The following is a 24,905-nucleotide window of genomic DNA, read 5'->3' as shown; positions in this document are numbered from 1 at the left end:
ACACCATGCATATGTACATGTATATACAAACATATGTCGACTGTCCCTCTGGTGCCACCTGTACGGAGTTTGGGAGCGTGGCATGCACTGCCCAACCTGTCACGCTGGCTCATTCGGATGGTCCGACTCAGTTACACAATTCAGTTCACCCGGCGACCTCCCAAGTTCAATGGTGTGCTCGAGACTTTGGTGGCAGTCCGGGACGCCTCTGTCTTGCAAGAGGAGATTGCTATCCTGCTGGCGAAGGATGCAATTGATCCTGGATCTGCGAGTCTTGAATCGGGCCCCTCACAAGCTCCCGTTCAAGATGCTGATGCAGAAATGCATTATCAAATGTGTTCAGCCCCAGGACTGATTTGCAGCGATCGACCTGAAAGCCGCGTACTTTCATGTCTCAATCCTCCCTCTCCACAGAACGTTTCTGCGGTTTGCATTCGAGGGTCAGGCATGGCAGTACAAGGTCCACCCCTTCTGGTTTTCCCTGTCCCCCCGTGTCTTCACGAAGGTTGCGGAGGGCGCCCTTGCCCCACTCTGGGAAGTGGGCATCAGGATCCTCAACTGTCTTGACGACTGGCTCATTATGGCCTGGTCCCGAGAGCACTTGTGTGATCACAGGGACTTGGTGCTCCGGCACCTCAGTCAGTTGGGGTTTTAGTGAAACCCTGGGCAGAACCACCATCATTGGGCATGAAATCCGCACACCACCAGGAGTCGTCGTAATCCGGCAGCATCCCTACCGGATACCAGAAGCTCGCCGGCCTGCTATAGAGGAGGAGATTAAAAAGATGTTCCGTCTAGAAATCATTGAGCCCTCCCATAACCCCTGGGCCAGTCCAATCATGATGGTACCGAAGCAGGACAACACCCTCCAGTTCTGTAACGACTTCAGGAAGCTCAACCAAGTCTCCACCTTCGGGTATTCTATACCACGGGTGGATGAGCTCCTGGATCGGCTAGGGAAGGCCAGGTATATCAGAACCTTGGACCTGACAAAAGGGTACTGGCAGGTACCCCTTTCCCAAAGCTCTCGGGAAAAGACCACCTCCAGCACTCCCAATGGCCACTGGCATTACCGGGTGCTTCCCTTCGGTCTTAACGTGGCTCCAGCCAAGTTCCAGCGGTCGATGGATGTTTAGCTCAAGCCACATCAAGCCTACGGCGCAGCTTACCTGGACAACGTCATTATCCACTGAGAGCTGGGAGACGCACCTGGAGCATCTACGGAGGGTGTTGACGGAGCTCCAGTGGGCTGTCCTGATGGCCAACCCCAAGAAGTGTCACCTCAGCCTCACCAAAGCCCAATACCTGGGCTACAAGATTGGGAGAGGGCTCATCATTCCCCAGGAGAAGAAGGCTGAGGCAATGAAGAAGTTCCCATGTCCCACAAACAAAACCCAGGTACGAGTTTTCTTGGGGTTGGCGGCTACTACTGATGCTTCATTCCTAACTTCTCCTCTATAGCCTGTCCCCTGTAAGACCTAACCAGGAAAGGGAAAGATAGTCTGGACCCCGGAAACCAATGCCACATTCCAGATCCTGAAAATGGCCCTGACGTCGTCCCCTGTCTTATACTGTCTTAACTTCAGCTGCCCCTTCACCCTGTACACCGACATCTCCGACACTTACATATAGTCTTGTTTTCCATTACAAATACTAAACCTTCTTTTTTTAAATCAAGATATATTTAATTGAGAAGCAAAATTAATGAGATATTAAAACACCTAAAAATTAAGTATATATATATTAAGAAAAGTACACTTAATTCAATGGAAAAAAAGTATTATTTTTTTCTGACCCCACTGACAATTTTTTTCTTTCTTGTTTGAATCATAAACTCACTTTATTTTGATACACTGCTCAGCAAACAAGAACTCATTTGTATCTTCATTTAAGAATGTTTACATATTTTCCTTGGAAAAAAAGGCAAGATTAATGAGTAAATAATTTTTTTGTAGTGTCTGAAACCATCTTTTGAAAATATGATTCAATAACTTTCACTGAATTAGAAAAAAAAACATTTTATATGAAGTGTGAAACTATAATATACACACACTTGCTCACATTTTGTTTTAATTTGATCCTGCAACACATATAAACCAAACTCTCTCTCGTTTTTATAGCATTGGGAATCGCCAAATACCTAATGATACGATACACATGGTAATACATGTTATGATTCAGTAGCTTGTGAGGCATCACAGCATTGTAATTGGATCAAGACTAAAGACTCACCTAGCTAAAACTTTAACACAATCAGAAAATGTTCTACATGAAGATAGATTAAAGTGTTTCACACTTGTTCTGGGTAAAAAACAAACAAACAAAATAAAAGCTCTTATGCTTACCAAGGCTGCATTTATTTGATTAAATATACAGTAATTACAGTACAATTGTGAAATATTATAACAAATTAAAATAACTGTTTTCTATTTGAATATATAAGAAATGTAATTTATTCCTGTGATACAAAGCTGAATTTTCAGTATCTTTACTCAAGCCTTAAGTGTCACATAATGCTTCATAAATCATTCTAATATGATGGTTTGGTCTTCAAGAAACATTTCTTATTATTATCAATATTGAAAACAGTTGTGTTGCTTAATATTTTTGTTAACTTGGATACATAATCTTAAAAAATTATGAAAGAAAGAAATAAAGAAAGAAAAATGTACCTGCTGTTTGAAAATGTTAAAAGTTTCTTTAACCATAGAAAATGCATGAATATTTAATGGTAACAGCTTTAAGGCAGCTCAAAGTTGGATGTCATTTGCTAAAAAATGTAGTGTCACATTTCACGCACCACACAGAATACCTTTAGCACTGCAATCATGGTAAAAAAGTAATGCTAATCTACATTCAAAAGGTTAAAAAATAAAATGACCCACGGTTTCACACAGTGAAATGAGACAAAAAGAAAAAAAAAGGAATAGTAACATAAAGAAAGATAAATGGAAAGAGTGAGGAAGGGAGGAAAATATGACAGAAGGAAGCAGCATTTTTCTCTGTATTTGCATGAAAATGGTGTTGGCAGCTCAGAGGGGTAAACGGTGCAGAAGATTTGAGAGTAACACGTACCAAAGACAGTTCTGGCGGGCACGGATTCCTTATTTATCCAGAAAGACACTTGAGAAAGGATTACAGTCATGATGCAGGGGATGTATGTCTGAATCATGAAGTAGCCCATTTTCCGTTTCAAATGGAAGTAGACCGTCATTACCACATATTCACCTGAAAGAACAGAAAAACAGAAACAGGAAAGTGCCTTATTAGCCCAAGAGCGGACACGCAAAGGAACAAGGTCAGAATGACAGTCTGTCACCACAGCAGACTTATTTTGGCTGAACAGCAAAGTTTTCTGGCTGTTAAGCTACGCTGGCAGATTCATCTTATTTTAACAGAATGAGGCTCACAGCCTTATTGGGAAACAGCGCTGCAGTAATCAAACCACATCCTGAATACTCCAGATCTCTTTTGGTAATTTTGATCAAAAAGACGTAATAAATAATCAAATGCAATTTATCTTTCCTCACTTGTGTTTCACTGAGGTGCACAGTTGCTAAAAAACCAAGCCGTTCTGCAAGCGCTCATACTGACCTTTACATTCAAGCTGACATTAGTCCTTGTGGCATGAGTAAAAATGTTTTTCTTTTAATCTAGCTTACGTTGTTATCAGATATTCTCCATATGCTTTGATCAGATGACTCGGACACAGACCAGGTGTCTCTGAATGTGCAGACTGATAAGAACTTAAGGTTTGTGGTATTTGTAGCACACAGAACAAACAGTTAAGGCATAACATCTGTGGGGGCTTGATGTTTTAAATGTCATTTTTCAATTAGATTAAGCAGCATAAACAAAATTAGATTTGCATTTCCAGAAAGAAATAACAGTTTTTGAGTTTACGGTAAGTTTAGATTTTTAAATCACTGAGTTCTAAGATCAGTGATAAATAAATATATTTACAATGAAATATTTCCCATTTAAATGTTGTTCTGTTGAACCTAATCAAAGAATCCCAAAACAATGTTTCCACAAAAATCTGAAGCAGCACAACTGTTTTCAACATTAATAATAACAATAAGCAAATCAGCATATAAAAATGATTTCTGAAGGAAAATGAAAAATCACAGCAATAAATTACATTTCGAGATATATTCAAATACAAAACAGTTATTTTAAATGTAATAACATTTTACAGTATTACTTTATTTAATTAAATAAATGCTGCTAAAAATAATTTTAAATTGAATTTCAAACATCTTACAGACCCCAAACATTTGAACGGTAGTATACTGCATATTGCAAGATATTTGCAGCGAAAATGTTGGTGTCACTGTGTGTGTGTTATGTGTCTGTACCTGTGATAGATTTTACAGTCTCGCTTGACACAGTCTGTCCGATCAGGTCGTACTGTACCAGGCTGGACGACTCAGGTGGGACCTCCACAGAATGCTGCGGGCCTTTGGTCCAGGTGTAGATCATCTCAGTCTTTGGGTAGGCATCTGACACACAAAAAAGAGCTGTCCTAACAAGACCTTATGATATGTAACCCTGGACCACAAAACCAGTCTTAAGTATAAGGGGTATAATTTTAGCAATAGTCAAAAAAACAAAAATTTATATAATTTATATGGGACAAAATTTTAGATTTTTCTTTTATGCCAAAAATCTAAGGATCATGTTCCATGAAGAAATTTTGTCCTACCGTAAATATATAAAAACTTAATTTTTGATTAGTAATAAGCATTGCTAATACTTAATTTGGACAACTTCAAAGGCGATTTTCTCAGTATTTAGAATTTTTTTGCACCCACAGATTCCAGATTTTCAAATAGTTGTATCTTGGCCAAATATTGTCTGATATTAATAAACCATACATCAATGGTAAGCTTATTTATCTCAGTTTTGAAAAATTGACACTTAAAACTGATTTTCTGGTCCAGGGTAACATATATAGAATATGTGTGCATAACACTAACAATCAGACCATATATGTGGCATTGTGTGTATCCCAGTGGAAATGAAAAAGACTAATGTGTTTAAACAGAGAGTAAATGGACTCTTTTGCTGCAGTCTCCTGATGCTCAGATTTTTCTCCAGAGAAAAAAAGCCTTAGGTAAACTGGAAACAAACGAGGCACTTGCTGGCATATTGCTAGAAACTGCAGATGACTGGAAAAAAATTTGTTTATATTGAGATTTATGATTGCAGATTTTGGTAGCTTTGGCAAATCTGAGCACAGACATTGGTGAGATTGTTGTTCTAGTGAAGTTTCATGTGAGATTAATGGCTTCTTTTCTCAAGAGAATTTAATTTAATAATACAAATTTTTTATAAAATATATATATATTTGGATTTGGATGCATAAAAAAAAAAAAAAAAAAAAACATAATACCTTAAGACATTTAACTTCTTTAGTTAATATAACTTGATTTAAGAATGTTTATATATTTGTTCTGGAAAACAAGAAAAAAAATATTTAGGAAGAAACAAATGAGATATTAAAGAGATCTAATTTATGATTTTTCTTTCCAAAAACTGCTGCGAACAGGAAGAACAAACTCCACCATATCTACAACTGTCTCGTTGTAACTATTTTTATTCCACCGAAAAAAAAATAAAGGGGTTAATACCTCAATTAAACATATCTGACAACATTATTACATCTCCATAGCTATGAAAGAGCATTTTTGAGCAATAAATCTTCCTCTGGGTATATGCCTACGCATGGAACTGTGCGTATTAGTCCTTGAGCTCGGGGTCGAACGGTCGCCGCTTAGACACTGATCTTTTTTTCACTGCTGCCCACTTCCTCCACTGTACGTGCCAATCTCAAATCCGAGCCAAGCAGAACAATCAGCCTGACACAGAAATCAGATCCGCTGAGAAGTTCTCCTGCTTGGAATCAGACAGATTTCATTTATGGGGTGAATCCATACATCAAACGGCTCATGCTCTCGGAGTAGAGACTGACTGAACATCCAGGAGTCCATCAGCACGTTCCCTGTGCTCCTGTCCTCCTTTGAGATCATCAACATAATCATCTCTATCTTCCTTAATTCTTTTTTTTCCTCTCCTCCTTGCTGTCTCTTTCTCCTTTTTTTTCTGAACCCCCACACACTGGGAAATAGAGCAGAGCAAGGGCTTCCAAGACACCCACCAACAACCCCATGAAAATAGAAAGAGAGTGAGCAAGAGACAAGAGAGAGGGGACAAAGAGACTAAGCAAGTTTTGATCCAAAGTCACACTGGGCATGACAGAATTTTTCGAGGGGAATTGAACGAACCCATGCGGGAGAAAAAGACGGATCAGATAAACATGGGTATAATTACAAACGATTTTCTGGAGACTGGAACTTGTCAGAGCAAAAGTTTCTGTCAAAAATGTCTCTATTTGCCAGGGGTATTTAAATGAGCTAAAATAAAACCATTTTCTTTACTTGAAACAAAATGAATGTTAACTGAAATTAATATAATAACAACCTTTTAATCTACGTATATAATATAGCCTATAATCAACCTATAATAATAACCTATTTATAACCTGAAGTACCAAAATAAATAAAACAAAAACTAATAAATACTAATGAATAAAAGCAGTCTAGAGATATAAAAAGCTAATAAAAATGACAAACAAAATTAACTTAACTTTTAAAAGTATATTATCAATATGAATAAAATAATACAGGTTGTTACTAAGATGAGATACTACGATTTTTAGTTAAAGCATAAGAAAGCTTTCTTAAAAACAGTTTTGTTTTTTGGGCTGTGCAGTTTTGTCAAAAATGTTATAACTGTATTTAAATATGACAATAGATAATAGTTGTCGGTAACAATAAAATTATTATTATTCAGTTTTTATTAAATTTTATTACTCAATTAAAATATAAACAAAATAAATAGGGCCTATTGCTTTTGTAAAATTTCATTGTAAAAAAAATGAATACTTAAAAATATATATATATTAATAATAATAATAAATATTATATTAATTTACATTACAACTATAAAATTATAATTCCAATATTTATGGCTGCCTTAATCACTTAATTCCCAAATATTAAACCAACAAGTTTTTATGGCAGAAAGTAGGAACGCAGGGGTAAGGAACTAAGGAAGTCTAGTAAACCACAAAACTGTGTTACAAACCAGTGTGTTTATAATTATGACAACATTCTGCCTTAAAAACTTGTTGGTTTAATATAATTATAAACACTTATGAAAATACATTTGATCTAGTAAGATAAGAAACACCAGATCGCAATATCAAGCACCATAACAAGCTTTGGGAAGATGGTTTCTGTACTTTGTCTTTAAAAATGCAACCCAAACTCAGAGCAGATGCGAAGATTAGTTCAAGTGAGCCACATCAACTACAAACTGAGAGACTGAAAGCACCAGACCACAAGCTGCGTGTGTAAATGAACAAAGTGCCGTGCTTCACTCTGAAACATGCATTGCATATATTTATTTAATTTAACCACAACCTTTGATAATACTACTACTACTATTTCTGTTCTAAGGTTTAGTACTTGTACAGTACAAATCACTAATCCTAACTCTTCTAGTGACCTCAGCAACCATAACATAATACATGAATACAGAAGAAAGAGAATGACATGACATGAGATAGGAGCAGAAAACTGTATTAGAGTGCAAAGGAAAGAGTGTAAAATGAAAACGAGAGCTGTTATAGGTCTGCGCTGTCCCGGGGCAGGAGGGAAAGCTGTGGTGACCTTCTCGCCTCTACAGGGGATGAAAAGCTCTCTGTCTAGATGCTTCCCCTCCGGCCCAGAGAAAGGACAGAAAGATGTATAAGCAGACACAGAAGAGAGAGCAAGATATCCGTCAGCACATTAGCACAGTCACCACTAAAAAACCAAAACATCGAGATCGTCCTCCATCACAATGTCACAACGTGCCAGCAGGAGCTCTCTGGGCTGATTTTATCTCCAGATCTTCCAGCAGTCTCCATAAAAGAGCCCTACCCACCTGCCACATATTCCCATTAGATTATGCCTTTTCAGATGTCTCTTTCTGTTCTTTTTTTTTTTTTTTTTTTCATTTTCATTTTTGCTGACCGACTGTCATGAACAGTCCTGCTGATATGGAGATTCTTTGTTCAGTTTTTAGAATATGAACCAACTCCGTATTCACACACTTGGAGGAAAAAGTAATTTCTCCTTGTGGAAAGGAGCTGCTTTTCAGATCTCTAAGGTATTTGCTTTTAAATTAAACATGTATCTTATATACTGTGTGTATATCTATATACGTACAGTACAGACCAAAAGTTTGGACACACCTTCTCATTCAAAGAGTTTTCTTTATTTCCATGACTATGAAAATTGTAGAGTCACACTGAAGGCATCAAGGGCTATTTGACCAAGAAGGAGAGTGATGGGGTGCTGCTGCAGATGACCTGGCCTCCACAGTCACCGGACCTGAACCCAATCCAGATGGTTTAGTGGTGAGCTGGAACACAGACTGAAGGCAAAAGGCCAACAGGTGCTAAGCATCTCTCGGGGAACTCCTTCAAGACTGTTGGAAGACCATTTCAGGTGACTACCTCTTGAAGCTCATCAAGAGAATGCCAAGAGTGTGCAAAGCAGTAATCAAAGCAAAAGGTGGCTACTTTGAAGAACCTAGAATATGACATATTTTCAGTTGTTTCACACTTTTTTGTTACGTATATAATTCCGTATATAGTTCCACATGTGTTAATTCATAGTTTTGATGCCTTCAGTGTGACTCTGCAATTTTCATAGTCATGATAATAAAGAAAACTCTTTGAATGAGAAGGTGTGTCCAAACTTTTGGTCTGCACTGTCTTTTTAATTATTTTTTAATTTTTTTTGCAACTATGAAAAAGTAATTCTAGACGAAGAACTAACTATTCAGTGTTTAAACTAGCAGCCAAGGAATCTCGCAGTTTACATAATATGCAGTAAACACTGAATACTGCATGCTATTTAAACTTAAATAAATATTTATTTATTTATACAAAACTTGACAGCCTGACTATTAAGAAAAAATATTTTAAATTGTAACATCACTTGAATGGTCAAGTTGAGCAGATTGCATTGTGGGAAGCAGTTTCCCATGCAGTATGCTCTGCTGAACACTATATAAATATATATATATATATATATATATATATATATATATATATATATATATATATATATATATATATATTTTTTTTTTTTTTTTTTAGCAAATTTAGTAAGCAATTTGGCTTTTACTCACATAAAACATAAATACTATTTACTATAAATAACATCGTTCAAAAGTTTGGAGTTGGTAAAGAAATTCAGTATTCAGTATTAGAATGATTTTTGAAGGATCATGTGACACCGTAGATTGGAGTATTGATGCTGACAATTCAGCTTTGCATCACAGCAATTACATCTTACAACATGTTCCGATTCAAAACAGTTATTTTAAAATGCAATTGTATTTTATAGCATTAATGTATTTGATCAAACAAATACAGCCTTGGTGAGCATAAGAGACTACTTTCAAAATCATAAACAAATCCCATGGATTCCAACTTCTGAATGGTAGTGTACATACTATATGCCGCAGAAATAGTATGCGCAGTGTGCTGTTTTTAACATAGCCGTGATTTGACAAACACAGTCTCAATTTGAAATAGTATACTAACATATTAGCCTGTGGTAGTATGCTTTTCTGAATCAGCCACCTTTTCAAAGTGTGTTTTTGGTGTTTTTTAATATTAAGTGATATTTGCATCCTAGAAAGCATTTGATGGGACAAGTTATCAATAGGTTTGACCTTTTCCTGAAATCTCTTGAATTTTAAATTTTCATGCTATGAGTTAATTTTGTCAGCTTTTGGAAGTTCACAAGCATGTACAGTACAGACCAAAAGTTTGGACACACCTTCTCATTCAAAGAGTTTTCTTTATTTTCATGACTATGAGTCACACTGAAGGCATCAAAATTATGAATTAACACATGTTGAATTATATGCATAACAAAAAAGTGTGAAACAACTGAAAATATGTCATATTGTAGGTTCTTCAAAGTAGCCACCTTTTGCTTTGATTACTGCTTTGCACACTCTTGGCGTTCTCTTGATGAGCTTCAAGAGGTAGTCACCTGAAATGGTCTTCCAACAGTCTTGAAGGAGTTCCCCGAGAGATGCTTAGCACTTGTTGGCCCTTTTGCCTTCAGTCTGTGTTCCAGCTCACCACTAAACCATCTCGAGTGGGTTCAGGTCCGGTGACTGTGGAGGCCAGGTCATCTGGCGCAGCACCCCATCACTCTCCTTCTTGGTCAAATAGTCCTTGATGCCTTCAGTGTGATTCTACAATTTTCATAGTCATGAAAATAAAGACAACTCTTTGAATGAGAAGGTGTGTCCAAACTTTTTGGTCTGTACTGTAGATGAACTTCAATTCTAAATGTGTAGGGTAACATAAAATAAATCCTTAACTTATCAATTCTGTTTCTCATATGAATTGTTTAGTCATCTGACAGTGAAGAGAGAGAAATCCATTTTTCAAAGAAGGGAATATTTCAGTGCTCTTGAAGAAACGCTTCATAAGTAATGTTCTTCTCCTCACTTCAAACTGCCATGTTCCTTTACTCTGAAATACTATCTCAAATCATGCTTTAGTGTTCTGTGATTTTTTTTTTTTAAATATATATATAGAGTAATCCTCACAGCTGCCAAACTTCAGAGGGCAGGAGTGGCCATCCATCGGGAAATCAACGAGCCTCATTGGACATTCTGCAATTATTGTCAACCTGTTGAAAAAACACAGAAAGAAATTAGTAAAATATCGAGGATGTGATGTCCAGCAACACCTTCAAAGTTATTTTCACCAAGTAGGACATGTTCCTGGATCAACATCCTTTTCTTTCAAACAGCTAGTATTGTAGTGTTAGCCTTAGGTTGGCCTTTGAGGCTTCAGCAACATTCATATCAACCTGCCATTTTCCATTGAACACAAATGTGGCTGCAGGACCAACAAAAGATGATCCAGGAACACATCCTACTTGGCATAACGTCAGTCACCCACGAGCAAACACAGTCTGCCAAACTCTGTTCAGCGTAAACTGAACTCAGGACCGGACGGATGTGTGCTGTACCTCATAGTGTACAGGATGGTGCCGTTCTTCATGATTCGGAAGAGTCTGTTGGGTGCCGTCATGTTGTGAGCCACAGATCTTTTGCCGTTCCTGAAGAAAGTGTCTGGGGTCCAAACTTTGGTCACCATCAGGTTATTTAGCCGGAGGATCTCGACCGGGCCATCATACTTCAACCGCCTATCCACCCATGTCTGGCGGAAAAACACGTCCATGGTGTACTCCTGGAAGAAAGCACAGATAAAGAGCAGTCAGAACAGCACTCAAAATCCATCTGACTTATTCCTGCCAGAATCCTTCATAAGAGTGCTTCTGTAAAAATCAACTTATCAATTAAAAATAAAATAAACAATATACCATAATCTTGCATAAACACTGTTTACACATTAAAAAAAACACTTGCCCCCACACTGACAAATTGTGCTCCTGACAAATTCCCGTTACCCTTAAAAACAATCAAAATGAACCCTATTTACTTTTTGAATAATCTCAGTATGAACTCAAAGATTTCTATAGTGCCCGGGAGCTGACATGGTTGGTTCACTTAGTTTTGTCGTGGCCACAACATAATAACTCATTGGAACATGATATTATGTTATGGTCACAAGATCATTTTGATCACCACAACTTCTTATGTTGAGGGAATGACAAGTTTAATGCGTAAACAACCCGGCTTGACCAAAGCAACACGCATTATAGCATAGCATCTCGAGGCCATGAGATAATACCACATTGACACGAGTTAATATGACGTAACCACAAGTTACAATTTTATGGCCATGACATATTATCACGTTCCCACGAGTTATTATGTTGTGGCCACGACAAAACTAAGTGAACAGACCATGTCAACTCCCGGGGACTATAGATTTCTCATCGGATTCTTCCAAGTAAGAGTTTTCTTGTAAGAAATCCAGCGTAACCCTTAAAAATAGCATACAATCAAATACTTCTCAAACTGTGCAGATTCACCAAAAGTATGCAAATATCAAAGTACGCAATTTAGTCAAGTCAAAGTTCTCAACATGAACTTAAACATTTTCATAAAATTCCACCAAGAAAGAATTTCCTTGTAAATAAATAAATGAAATGAAAATTAACCCTATGTACTTTTTTAAAGAAATGTCTCAAACTGTGCAGATTATTCAAAAGAGTATGCAATCTAAAGTCAAGGGTCTCCAAAATCACTCCAGCATTTATTCATCATATATATATATATATATATTCGAATATTCGAAAGCCAATTAAGTCCACCGTAAAAATTCTTTTTCAAAGTTGTAAATAAAATAAAGATTGCTGGAGCATGTTTTACAATTTAATACAATCTTTTTTATTTATTTATTTTTATTTTTATTTTATTTTTTTACTTCAAAATGTCACATTTAATTTAATGTGTTACCTGACATTTCTTTGTAATTATTTGTTTTTAATTATTTGAATGAAAATTGTTTCAAGACCATTTTTTCCCTAGTGTACTGGAGAAAACCAGCTGAATTTTCTGTTTCACTTGGAAACATATAACAATACAGAACATGGATATTGAATGTCCTTTGGTGCATTCCTTTTTGCTGGTTTTAATATTGCAGGTACCAATCTGCTGTAAACACTATAAGTTTGGTCACATTTAGTGTTGTTATGCTCTTGTGCGAGGTGCTGAACCTCATATTCTTCTCAGGGGAAAATATCTGCTGAAACTGTTGACTCAACCACAAATTTTATATATATATTTTTTGAATCTCTGCCACATAGTACTTGATTCAATCTGACTAAGCAGATACCTTGAACTGATCTATATAGCAAGCTGCCTGAATTATTAATTGTAATAATATCTCAGCGGATGGATATGACACCTTATGTAACAGCTGCTTGTGCACACATACATGTACGCTCACACAAATCCAACCTGTTCACACATAATCATAAAAATCTCACAGCACTCACCATCTCCACATCAGAAACTGGGCCGAAACTTGTGACATAAATATCTGTCTTCACTTCCGTCACTGGACCTGGTCGGACACAGGAATCAGAATCACATTAAAACTCTTGTGACTAGAAATCAATCTGAAAGAAATGCACAAAACTGATGTGATTTATGAATGTGACCGAACCAACAAATGAAATACAAAAAAAATATATATATATATATGGATTAATAGCATTCCTTTTGCTTTGTTGCTGTCTAAGTCAACATAAATCCACATTCTCGACTCATTTGCCGCCTTAAATGAGAAAACATGTTTGGCAGGTATTGATTTGATCAGTCAGGAATATATTTGATGATATAAAGTGTGTGTTTCATATCACAATGGAATCTGAGAGAGGAAAATCTGTAATTATTAGCTAATATTGCATAAAGTTTCTGACAATGTTAAGCAGCATTAGATAACAACTCTTTGAAGCATTACCTACAGTATTGTGGTAGTCTAAAACAACACCTAAACAGCTATTTCGCTAAAAGTAATAGTTTACTCAATTATGAAAATTCACCTTCTGGCCATCCAAGATGTAGAGGCATTTGTTTCTTCAGAACAGGTTTGGAAAAATTTAGCATTACATCACTTGCTAATCAATGGGTCCTCTGTAGTTAATGGGTGCCATCAGAATGAGATTACAAAAAGATGATAAAACTTTGATGATTTGATGACTTTCTCACTTAATAAAAGGAAAATTATGGACAGAGGACTCATATTTTAACCAAAAGCAGCAGTTAAAAGGTCGGAACATTGTAACAATGGGGATGTTTTCCTCAAAAATGCAGCTTTTTGCTTTACTAGATGTTAATAGATGGAGTCGGGTGGATTATTGTGATGGTTTATTATCTGTTTGGACTCTCATGCTGAAGGCACCCATTCATTGCAAGAGGATCTATTGGTAAGTGATGTAATGCTACAGTAAATGCCTCCAAATGAGTAATAAATAAAACCCATCTTCATCTTGGATGTGACACAGCCAAAAGGAAAGTCAAGTCTGAGGCAGATTATGCAGATTTCTTTTCTTAAAAACCTACACCGCAAAGTACTGCACAGTATGATCAGGATTGTGTTGTAGGAAAGGAAATTTTGTCAGTTTGGATTTTAATTTTTCCAGTTTTCTCTGACTGAAACAATGTCTCATTTATTTATCTACTTTTTAAAAATTGTGGAGAGAAAAAAATAATAACAATAAATAAATAAATAAATAAATAAATAAATAAATAAATAAAGTGTTACTGGAAACAGACCCAGGCATTCAAAGCTCTAAATCACATGATTAATCACTGAACCGTCTCATTGGCTGAACTTGTGAGGGCTAAACTCTTAATGTTCTAGAGGTTCTCTGATCGATGCTGGAGTAAATCACTTGAGACAGAAGTGCCTTCAGTCAAACACAAGAAAATGGATCATCTGTCATTAAACAGACACTCTGAGCATCTCTCACAGTTGACAACCATGAATCCTACAGAAATATGAAAGACAGGAACAATCTCACTCACCCCAATGCACACAAAAATAAAAAAGAGAGATCTGTTTAATATCTCAAATGATTCTCCAACAGAAATTAGATTAAACTGCGAGTAAATGGAGATTTCTCAGGTCTCCAGCTTTCAGATGCATCTCCTCTAGAGATTTAAAAGAGATCTCAACAGTCCCTCAAACTGCGCAGATTTGCCAAAAAGACCAACGTATGCAATCACAAGTCAAAGGTCTCAATATGAAACACTTCTCATCAAATTCTTTGAATACCAAGCTGCTTTTCACATTCACTTTATCAATACTCTTACTGCAGGACAATTATCTCATTTGTTTCTATTGAAACACAAGGAAGACAGTATAACAGTATAACAGTTCATGCAATATAAAATTTATTATTATTATTATTATTATTATTATTATTATTACTATTATTTCAGAGTTGTAAAAACAATAACCATTTGAGTAAATTTTGCTCAAAAAAAAAAAAAAAAAAAGTTAAATATTTGTGAAAATTGCTTGAAAGTAAATCCTACACCTCTTTTCAGTAGTATTTAGTCAAGCTCTAGAAAGTACAACAATAAATAAAGAAATAAATCCTTTTAAATGTCATAAAATAGTCCATATGACTCATGCTCTATGTTCCAAGCCATCTGAAGCCATAAGACAGCTTGTATGAGAAACAGTAACTCAAAATTTAGCTTGTCATTTACAAAACAAATCTTTCCCTCAAGCCACTGATTTCAGAGGACTTGGAAAATAGTGGACAAGTCATATGGGATTTTATGGTGCTTTTTTGTCATATGCACCATTGGCCAAATTTGCTATTTTTATGTTCCACAATGGGTGAACAATTTCAAAATACAGTATATTTAAAAGTGCATTTCTTCAAACCCAAGTCCTCAGTGCAACAATCAGATGACAACAACAAAGCCAGTGGTAAGAGACGCACCCAAGCCCTGATATCTATCATCTCAGAAGCACTGGATTCTTTGGCAAGGGTAACTCATGCGATCCTACTAGAACTGTTAACCCACACCATCTAGCTGAGAGCTGATCAATCCCCTCCAGCCTGATCCAGCTCCGCTCGAGAGCTCTTGTAATGTGAAGGTGGGTGTACTGCTCTGTTTGGAGAGATGTGCTCTCTGCCTCTTCACTAAAAAGTTACATAAAAAAGAGCTTCATTCCCAGAGCTCCAATCACATCCTGGCATTACGCACAGAGAACCACAGTCTTTGATTTGATTATTTATTTCTTGGGTAAAAAATTAAACGAGGGAAAGTGAAGAGCGGAAACTGTGATGTGTGCAGCAAGTCTTGATGTTTTTCTTTACATAATAACTTTCATCAATAAGTCATTAATCAATATTATGTAATGATTTATACATCACTAGCTCATGTTTCTAGGCTGAAAATATTAAATTCCAATCTAACTATTTGCATGCACACTAACTAATGATCTCCAAAGCATCATATAATCTAATAATGATTTTTCATGCTATTAACAACAAGATAAAGTGTTAACACGCGAAGTTTAATATCCAGATCTTGGCTATTTTTAAACATTTCAAGCACACTCTAAAGGGTTAATACTGAAGTTTTTTAACCACAGTGAGCAGTCAAATCTTTTGTGCTATTGTACTCAAAAATAGAGCAACAATAAAATAATTCGCTCATGACCAACCATTGTACAGCAGCGAATCATTCGGATTCGGAAAACAGGTTAAAACGTTGATGCGCGCTGTTTAAAGATAGGATAGTGTGGAGAAAGTGAGCGGTTTACGCAAACAAAGCGAACATCTGTACTCTTCCTACTTAAAATGTGTGCATTAAGCGGCTTTCTCGGCGCGATTACATAACTCAACGGCACCGATCTAACAGATACATGGAGAGCAGCAAAAGAAAGTGGGCAGCAAAATGACATTTGGAGTTGGCTAACACCTCCATCTCCCCTCAGAGGACACCAACCCTCACCAAACAAACAACACTTTGTAAACAGCATGCGACCTGCAGAAAAACACAACATTTGGAGAGTTCGCTTTGCGCGAGAAGTAGGTAGGCTATTAAAAGCAACGTGTTTTTTTTTTCTTCTTTTTTTTTTATGATTGTGAAAATGTTGGCACGTACCCCCAAATCCAGGTCGGAGCCTGTTGTCGTATCTGTCCAGAAGTCGGTCCAGAATGCGTGTGAAATTTTCCGGGTATAATTTCTCATCCTTTCTGATCTGTCCAGATATTCTCTTTATGCTAAAAACAACACAGAGCAAACTGTAGCATTTGAACATTGCGCACACATGAAATAACGCCTATTTTTCGTATCAATCAACAGCACAAACAGTTCAAAGACGCCCGGGTTTGGCGAGGCGTAAAGAAGCCATGCGTAACGCTCACATCCAGTTGGAACTCACCAAGCCGCCACACACAGAAAGTAGAGGAGAGTGGGAATAGAAGTAGGGTACATCGCAGTCACCATCTCCTTCTTGGCAGAAACCATGTTTACATGCCATTCTTTAAGCCTTCTTCACATTTCCCTTCGCCAAACGTCCCGAGGAAAGTTCGAGGAAACGAGCGTCAGCGCGCAAGACGCGCTTCACCATCACCCGCAAAGCCGTGCCAGCGAAGCGTCCAAATCCAGAACTCGCTCTGCGCCCGATGGATCGCTTACTTCCAAACCCCAACCTCAGTGGATAAGATAAGCATATGGTGAAGCATCCTGCGGAATCGTGCCGTCTCGCTGTGATGAGGTTAGAGGAGAGAGAGGAGGACGCGCTGGGTTCCTACACACTCGCCTCAGTGCCAAAACTGGGACATGTGTCCGACGCGCAACACACACGAGCGCACTTAAGAGAAGTCTGCCTGCGAACGTTCGGCAAGATCACACTGGTGAAGTAGTGGCGACGTTACGCACGAACTCACTTAGCGCAGCAATTCTCATGCAAGATCTTGCCTGTGGTAAACTTTGATTTTGGGGGACGGGTCTTATTGAAATTGGCAACTAAAGGTGCTAAACTGAATTCTGGCGTTCTTGGATTATAATTAAATCCGCTTGCATTACAAGATTAACAGATCCTATACTCTCTCGAAAAAGATCAAACTTATCCGGGCTTGCAAATATTAGGCTACAGCATATTGAAATGGGTCAGCGTTTGTCGCAACGTTGCTCGCACATGCTCGCACACAATCCGACGTACAGTCACACTGTACAGGAACTAGGACAAACCACACGCAGCTCCTGTACACCTGGGACTGGACAGTATTCGAATTAGTATGCGTGCGGTGCGTGCGCGCGCGTGCGTGCTGTCCTGCGAAGACCACGCTTGGTTTCCATCCTGGTCCCACATTTGATAGTAGCCGTTAAAAGAAAAGCTAATTAACTCTTGGCCAACTGTTTTCGATAGCAATCATACCCAGCGACCCTAATCAGCACAAGCTTACATACACATTTCACATGCATATCACTCCAGTCTGTCTATCACAGTCTATATAAAGCAACAGATTCGAGCTGATCCAGGAATAGCTGCTATGCCGTATTTAGTTGGCTATAAAAAGCAAAACCTTATCTTCAGTCAGCACTATAGCTAACTGGTTTAAAGCGTATGATCTGTGGGCAGCTGGTGGCGTATTCACTGGACTTATTCACAGGTTGTTCGCGTTTAATAAAAGCTTATAATAAACATAATGAGCTAGAGGTGGCACTCTAGTGTAACATCACATGAATATGTGATAAAACAATTAAGACAAAAATATATTAGCCTTACATTTGTTTCTGAGTGAAGAAACCAGCTAGGAGTTTGCAATTAAAGTTGTCATCCTCATTGTTAATTAGAGAGAAAAGTTTAAATTTAAAACTTTTTTTATGGTAATCATAATGTGAAGAGAATGAGACTTTGGAGGATTGTCCTAAGAGTCTACACACATTAAAAATAAAATAAAATTACAATTCAATTCAAAAAGTTTTTAAATAATTTTATTTTTAAATACATTTTTAAAATGATTTTGCTGTTCTGCTGATGTAACCAGGGCTGCATGTATAACAAATTAATATAATAATAATAATAATAATTAATAATAATTTGGTCAACAATTGGCAGAGGGGGAGTGTTCTGGATACCTGTTTGAAAACAGGAATTTTTAATGCATTTTTAATTCCATTAGGTGCAGCTAGATGGACAGAAATTACACACTTTGCCTCCAAAAATAAAGCTAACATGCATAATTGTACTGAAATAGGATCAGAGATGTTATAGGCCAGAGATCTGGCCATTTAAGACAGTTCATCAAACTGCACACCTGCACTGTAAAATCTTTCTGAGCACACCTCAGGTATTCTCATCCACCTGTTAGTTGACATCAGTCTGATTTGAACTGATTTTGTAAGAATGTATCTACTAGTATTATTTGACTAGCTCTAAGGGGTGGTTTATTGTGATAATTATTATTATTTTTTTTTTACTAACTTTAATTAGTGTGTAATGTTGCTGTTAGAGCATAAACAACTTTTGCAAAGTTATACAATGCTCAAAGTTCAATGGTATGGGGGAGTGATGTTTAGCAAATCACAACACACTAACCAATCCGTGCCCGATTGCGTATTTCTGAAGGAGGGGCTTCATAGAGCCAGGAACTCAACAGACCGTTTTAATGAGAATGGAACCAGCTGTGTAGAATAGAGGTCAAATATATGCAGGCTCTAATTTTTAAAGTTCCGCTACATGCTGTTCACACATAATAACACAATAAAAAGCAATTAATACTTGAAAATTATTTCATAAATCCCCCTTAAAAAATAATTGTGTCCATAGAAACAAGTAGCTAACTTCACTTGTCAGCTAGAAAGCATTAGAGCAGCACAGATTTTTCTTCTGTCCTGTAATAATATTCAGTGAGCAATATCTGATAGTATATATTTTAATACAGTGGAATATATTTTTTAATACATACCATTCGTCTTTTATTGTTTTAAATTTTAGTTCACACAAAAAATGGAAATTGTCATTAATTACACACCCTCATGTGTTTCTTACCCATAAGACCTTTGCTCCTCTTCCGAATATATAATGAAGATTTTTTTAATGAAATCTGAGAGCTTTCTATCCTTATAGGCAGCAACCTACACATTCAAAGCTCAGAATGGTTGGAAAGGAAAAGTAGGCTAAAGTAGGCTACTCCATGTAACTGTAGTGGTTTAAAGGGTTAGTTCACCTGAAAATTAAGCCATTAATTACTCACCCTGAAGTGATCCTAGTTGTATACGACTTCTTCTTTCAGATGAATCCAGTTGGAATTATTTTAAAAATTGTCTTTGATCTTTCAAGTTGTTTGATGCCACTCAGGGGGTGTTGCACTGCATCACTCCTTGAGAAGTTTAATAATCACTTTTATCTAACTTGTGCTACAAAAATACAGTTGTAAACAAAGCAGTTCCGGGGAAATGAAATATGAGGTCAGATTTGTGCATACGCCGATCAGAAGTGGCACATGCATAAGTGCCAAGAGGAAACTGGTTTTCTTTTGCTAAAGTAAGGAAACTTTGCTTCCTTTACAACAGTGAGCACAAGCTAGATTAAAGTGATTATAACACTTTAAATATGGATATTGTTCTTACAGAAACTCTACAGATTTGCTACAGGAGGCCTTTGTTCACCACACATTTTTTTTTTTTTTTTTTTTTTGTATTTTGTAAATTAACCCTTTAAGACTCCACCTATGGATCCAACAGGATGTCATATGATTCACTTGCATCTCAGGCTGTAGTTGTGTAGCACAATAACACAGGTGAAGTAAGATATTGTATAATCTTAGAATAAAATTATATACTTGATTTTGTATTTTAAATATTTCAGATACAAAATACTGTCTCTCAAAGTATTTAGTTAAAAAATACAAATAAAAAAATACTCTAAAGTTATTTAGTACACATTTTTAATACATTTAATTAAAATACTGCCCATCTCTGCTCGTACCATGCCACATGGATTGCTAGTTTTGTTAATCAATGTGCATTAACACTCAGGAACATGTAGGAACATTGGGGAACATTAGGGAATGGCTCGTTGAGGTGTTTGCTAGTGTGAGAGCATCAAGAGCGCCTGAGAAACTGAGGATGGGGGAGAGAGAAACGAGAGCTGGGAACAGAGAGAGACCGAGAGAGAAGTGGGCTGTTTTACTGCATGTTCTCCGAGCTCTTATGGAAGGACTGGCAAATGAAACTAATGACTCAGAACTGTGACTCAAACTGTCTGGTAATCAAATCCTATCCACAGATAAGCACTTGACATGAGCAAACATACGCAAGCAGAAGCACACACACAAAACATGCCACATTTTCTTATGATCACCATTGCTCCCGACAAATCCCTGTATTATTGTGCTGAAAAAGCCTATCCACTGCCCACAATCGGTCTCCCACACTACACGCAATCTTTAACAGCCACGCTCCAGCATTTCACAGCTTCACAGCTGCCTTGCTCACATTTCAGATATCCTATCGCAACCTCCATTCTCATTTGTCAGCTCACGATGTGCCGTCTATCACCGTGTTATCGGTTTGTACAGCTCGTTTTGTAAGATCCGTGGTATTTTGTGCTCTGGCTGTTGGCAGACTTTTTTTTTTTACATGTTTTATTGCAGTGGTTCTCAACTGGTGGGTTGTGACCCAAAAACAGCCCACTGGTTTGTTATGAAAAAGTCATTGAAAGCAGGGAAAAAAACTATGCTCAGTGTAAATCATAAAACGCAACTGACCATATAACACAGCTCTGAATCTTGATTTTGCTGATTTGCTCAAATATTACCTAATCTGGTGATGCTCAGCAGCAATAAAAACTTTCCGTCATGTAGTTTTTTTTTTTTTTTTTTTTTTTTACAAAATAAGAATGTGGCATCTTTGTTCATGGGCCATCAATTTCCCCAGTACAACATGGATTGACTGAAGGCACCATATAAGAGCATTAAGACCTTCGTTTGCCACTAATTTACGATGTCAAAAACAGCAGACAGTGAGAAATATAAATCTATTTCATGCTTTTAAGAGCCTCAAAAAAAAAAAAAAAAAAAAAAAAAAAAAGCATGGTAAAGCATCTACCATAATATGATCAAATATTTGTTGCTTGGAAGAAAATACATGGCAATTTGAATGACTATCAATGAAAAATGATGCTCTTGTCAGATGGTACAGTTATGGTAACTTCCAGCAGGGGCTAGCAAGGCCATGCTAACCAGCCTAATCATATGAAAAGAAAACCTATCGCATTTTAAAAGGCAGTAGAAAATGCTAACCATATGATTTGTTGTTGACGTCAAGGGCTGCATGTCCAATGAAACCCTACAGTATTTTGGCACAAATTGATCTGAGAGTTAGAAGCAGCCAAACCAAGCAGATGCCAAAATGGACAGGTTGTGTTGACATGCCCTCATCCTTGAAATCCATGAATACAACTACACAAGGTACAAAAATACAAACCAGACAGTATTAAAAATAGATCACAGCAAGGATAAACATGGTTTGCGTCAAGCACACCCTCTTTTCTGTAGCGAATTACTGGCTGCCAAGAGCATGAAACCATTGAAACTCAAGACACATTTAGAAAACCAAAACTATCAACTGTCAATTGATTTTAAGGACATTTTTGTTCACTTATGTTTCATAAAAAATTTTGGTACTGTGTTGGTTTCGACATCTGGTTCCTGGAGCAAAACCGGTTGAGGGCCAGTGTTGTATTCTAAATTTCTCCATAACATCTCAAAGGTGAGATTGTGGACACACTGCATCAACAATCTGTGATCTGGCCTCAGGAAAAGATTGAGCAGCAGAACAATACGCTCAGCTGGAAACTGTAAAACAATTCTATGAGTCCATCAAAGATCAAACAAACAAACAAACAAACAAACAAACAAAACAGACATTGCTGTGTATGTTATTTTGAGGGTATTTCTGATGGGTGATGTTGCTCCATCGGTTTCAGTGCCATTTTCCCGGCTCAGCACAAGCCCCAGAAAAGTGCTGGGGCTACATCTGCTGCTGTTGGTGGGGGGTGGTGTCGCCACAGCGATGGCTGAGGAAGTGATGCAGGAGCCAACAGAGAAAAATTTTCCATGAGGATGAAGGAATGGAAAAAAAGTATTTTTTTCATTTCTAAAAAAAAGGGAAAGGGATGGCCACACAGGGATCAAATAAAGAAGAGATGCAGTCAAACTGAAGGGCATCGAAAACACCACCCACTTGAAATGAAGCATGATATATATTAGTTACCTTCAGAGAGGGACACATTCAAAACCCTAAAGTCTTACCAAGTTCTGCCTACATAACAATTAGGGCTGTTTATAGAGTAACATAACTAATAAAAGGAATATGATTCTTTGTAGTTAAAGCGACTTAATTTACATTTTAAATATAGATGATTATTTCCATATTTAAATATTGTTTTTCAACTTCTGCCACTTTTTAGAAGATGATTTTAGGACAATATATTTGAAGGTAATATAAAAGATGTCTCATTAAAGCTGTTTTGGGTGCTTTTCATCATTTCCTTTTATAAATGTATATTACATTTATAAAAGGAACATTTTTATTGTTAGAACATTTAACATTTTTCACTTTTCATTGTACTTTTGTAAGCATTAAAATTTTCAAAAACATAAACAAATTACTGAACCCAGATTTTGAATGACTGTGCACAAATGTTATATATATATAAGTGGTGGGCAGTTATCGGCATTAAAGGTCTGCGTTAACGCGAGACTCTTATCGGGCGATAAAAAAAAAAAAAAAATATCGCCGTTAATCTATTCTCATAGTTGGGTTGGGAGCTGGGTCTATACTAAGCAAGCTATGATGACTTTCACCTTGATATTTTATATAACTGACTCGCTGAGGCCAGCCTAAAAAGATGCTCAGGACAGTTGACAGGCTGCTGCGCATAGTCACGAAAGCTTATCTTTTTCACATGTTTTTACGCCTTAAACATTAAAAGCATCCAAACACAAGACGCGGAAAATCTGAACGGAGTAGCTTACTGGTGTTCGGTGTGCACGAGAGAGAGAGAGAGAGAGAGAGAGAGAGAGAGAGAGAGAGAGAGAGAGAGAGAGAGAGAGAGAGAGCTGAGTATCATGGACAGCGACACTGAACTGAGCACTCTTCTGCTCAGAAGAGAAAGGCGTCTCAAAACACTTGAACATGCTCTTGTGCCGACAAATACATACAAAATATGTCAAAATATCCACCTTGGAAATTATGCTCGAAAAAACAATCAGTTATTTCTTAAGTGAAAGTAAACAGATGAAGGAAAAAATGGGATGTGTATTATATTGGATGCGTTCATGGTCTCTTAAAGTGACCGCGCCTAATTTAGCTACTGGTTGATGTAATGTTAATCCAAGAAAATGAAAATGAAAATCACTCACTGCTCTTGACTGAATTTCTTTGAAGTTTTAACAGTCAAACCAAAAATTATTCAGACACCAGATATAATTTTTGATATATATAGCAAAACTGTAATAATGTGAGAAATGTTGAAGGTGTCTGAATAAATGTAGGTTTGATTGTATATTTCATTTTTACATTGAAGACTATCCAGTGCTATTATTTGGTTTCTGTACCTTGACACTGTTTATCAATTTTATATATATATATATATATATATATATATATATATATATATATATATATATATATATATATATATATATATATATATATATAACATTAAATTGTACATTACCTTATAACCAAACCAAAAATAAATAAATAATAACGAATTCAATAAAATAAAGATCCAACTGTCTGTGCATACTTATAAATACTTGCCTATAAGTTAACATTTTCTCCTACACTCATGCCCAGTGTGTGCAGTTTCACAGATTAGATGGTACTGTGCGTGCTTGAAGTGGTTTCAGACCCAGATAGATCTTAGACTGCGAACCTTGGGGATCTAAGTGGTCTATATGGTTGTAAAAGCAACCCTACAGCATCAATTACACTGATGAAACTCATTAGGGGTGTTGATTCTCCTCACAGGAACCTCAGGAAAAGAGCGCAGCGCATTTTTGAAGGGTAGCAAGAGAAAAGCGGTGTTGGAAGACATGGATATGAAACCAGGGGGAGGGGTGCTTAAATATGTCACCTAATTAAAAAGAGCTGCTCAGAAATCAAGCCACAGAGCTGCGGTATTGTGCTGCAGGAGTGTGTGGAGATTACTGGATGATTTACAACAAAACTGTGAAGCCTGCACTACTAAATATTTCATCCCGTTTAAAAAAAGAAGAGGAGAGTGTGTCAAACAAAAGTCAAAGAGGAAGAATTCTGATCTAGAGTTACATTGCTTCGTTTTTTACAGTTTAAAC

The 24,905-nt window shown here is 36.9% G+C and overlaps 1 protein-coding gene across 1 annotated transcript in view; it reads right to left on the bottom strand.

Moving 5' to 3' along the window:
* LOC128027686 (gamma-aminobutyric acid receptor subunit alpha-6) overlaps window positions 1–17,730 on the bottom strand; it is a 35,468-nt gene extending 17,738 nt beyond the window's left edge. The window contains exons 1-7 of the mRNA XM_052615495.1: window positions 16,973–17,730; window positions 16,693–16,811; window positions 13,056–13,123; window positions 11,118–11,338; window positions 10,690–10,772; window positions 4,359–4,502; window positions 3,076–3,228 (exon numbers count right to left, since the gene is read on the bottom strand). Of these exons, the coding sequence (XP_052471455.1) occupies window positions 3,076–3,228; window positions 4,359–4,502; window positions 10,690–10,772; window positions 11,118–11,338; window positions 13,056–13,123; window positions 16,693–16,811; window positions 16,973–17,058 (874 nt within the window). The 5' untranslated portion in view covers window positions 17,059–17,730. The remainder of the gene's footprint in view (window positions 1–3,075; window positions 3,229–4,358; window positions 4,503–10,689; window positions 10,773–11,117; window positions 11,339–13,055; window positions 13,124–16,692; window positions 16,812–16,972) is intronic.
* Between the last annotated feature and the right edge of the window lie 7,175 nt (window positions 17,731–24,905).

Source organism: Carassius gibelio, chromosome A14 (assembly GCF_023724105.1).
Source record: "Carassius gibelio isolate Cgi1373 ecotype wild population from Czech Republic chromosome A14, carGib1.2-hapl.c, whole genome shotgun sequence".
Lineage (NCBI taxonomy): Eukaryota > Metazoa > Chordata > Actinopteri > Cypriniformes > Cyprinidae > Carassius > Carassius gibelio.
This window is presented reverse-complemented; position numbering and strand designations above follow the sequence as displayed.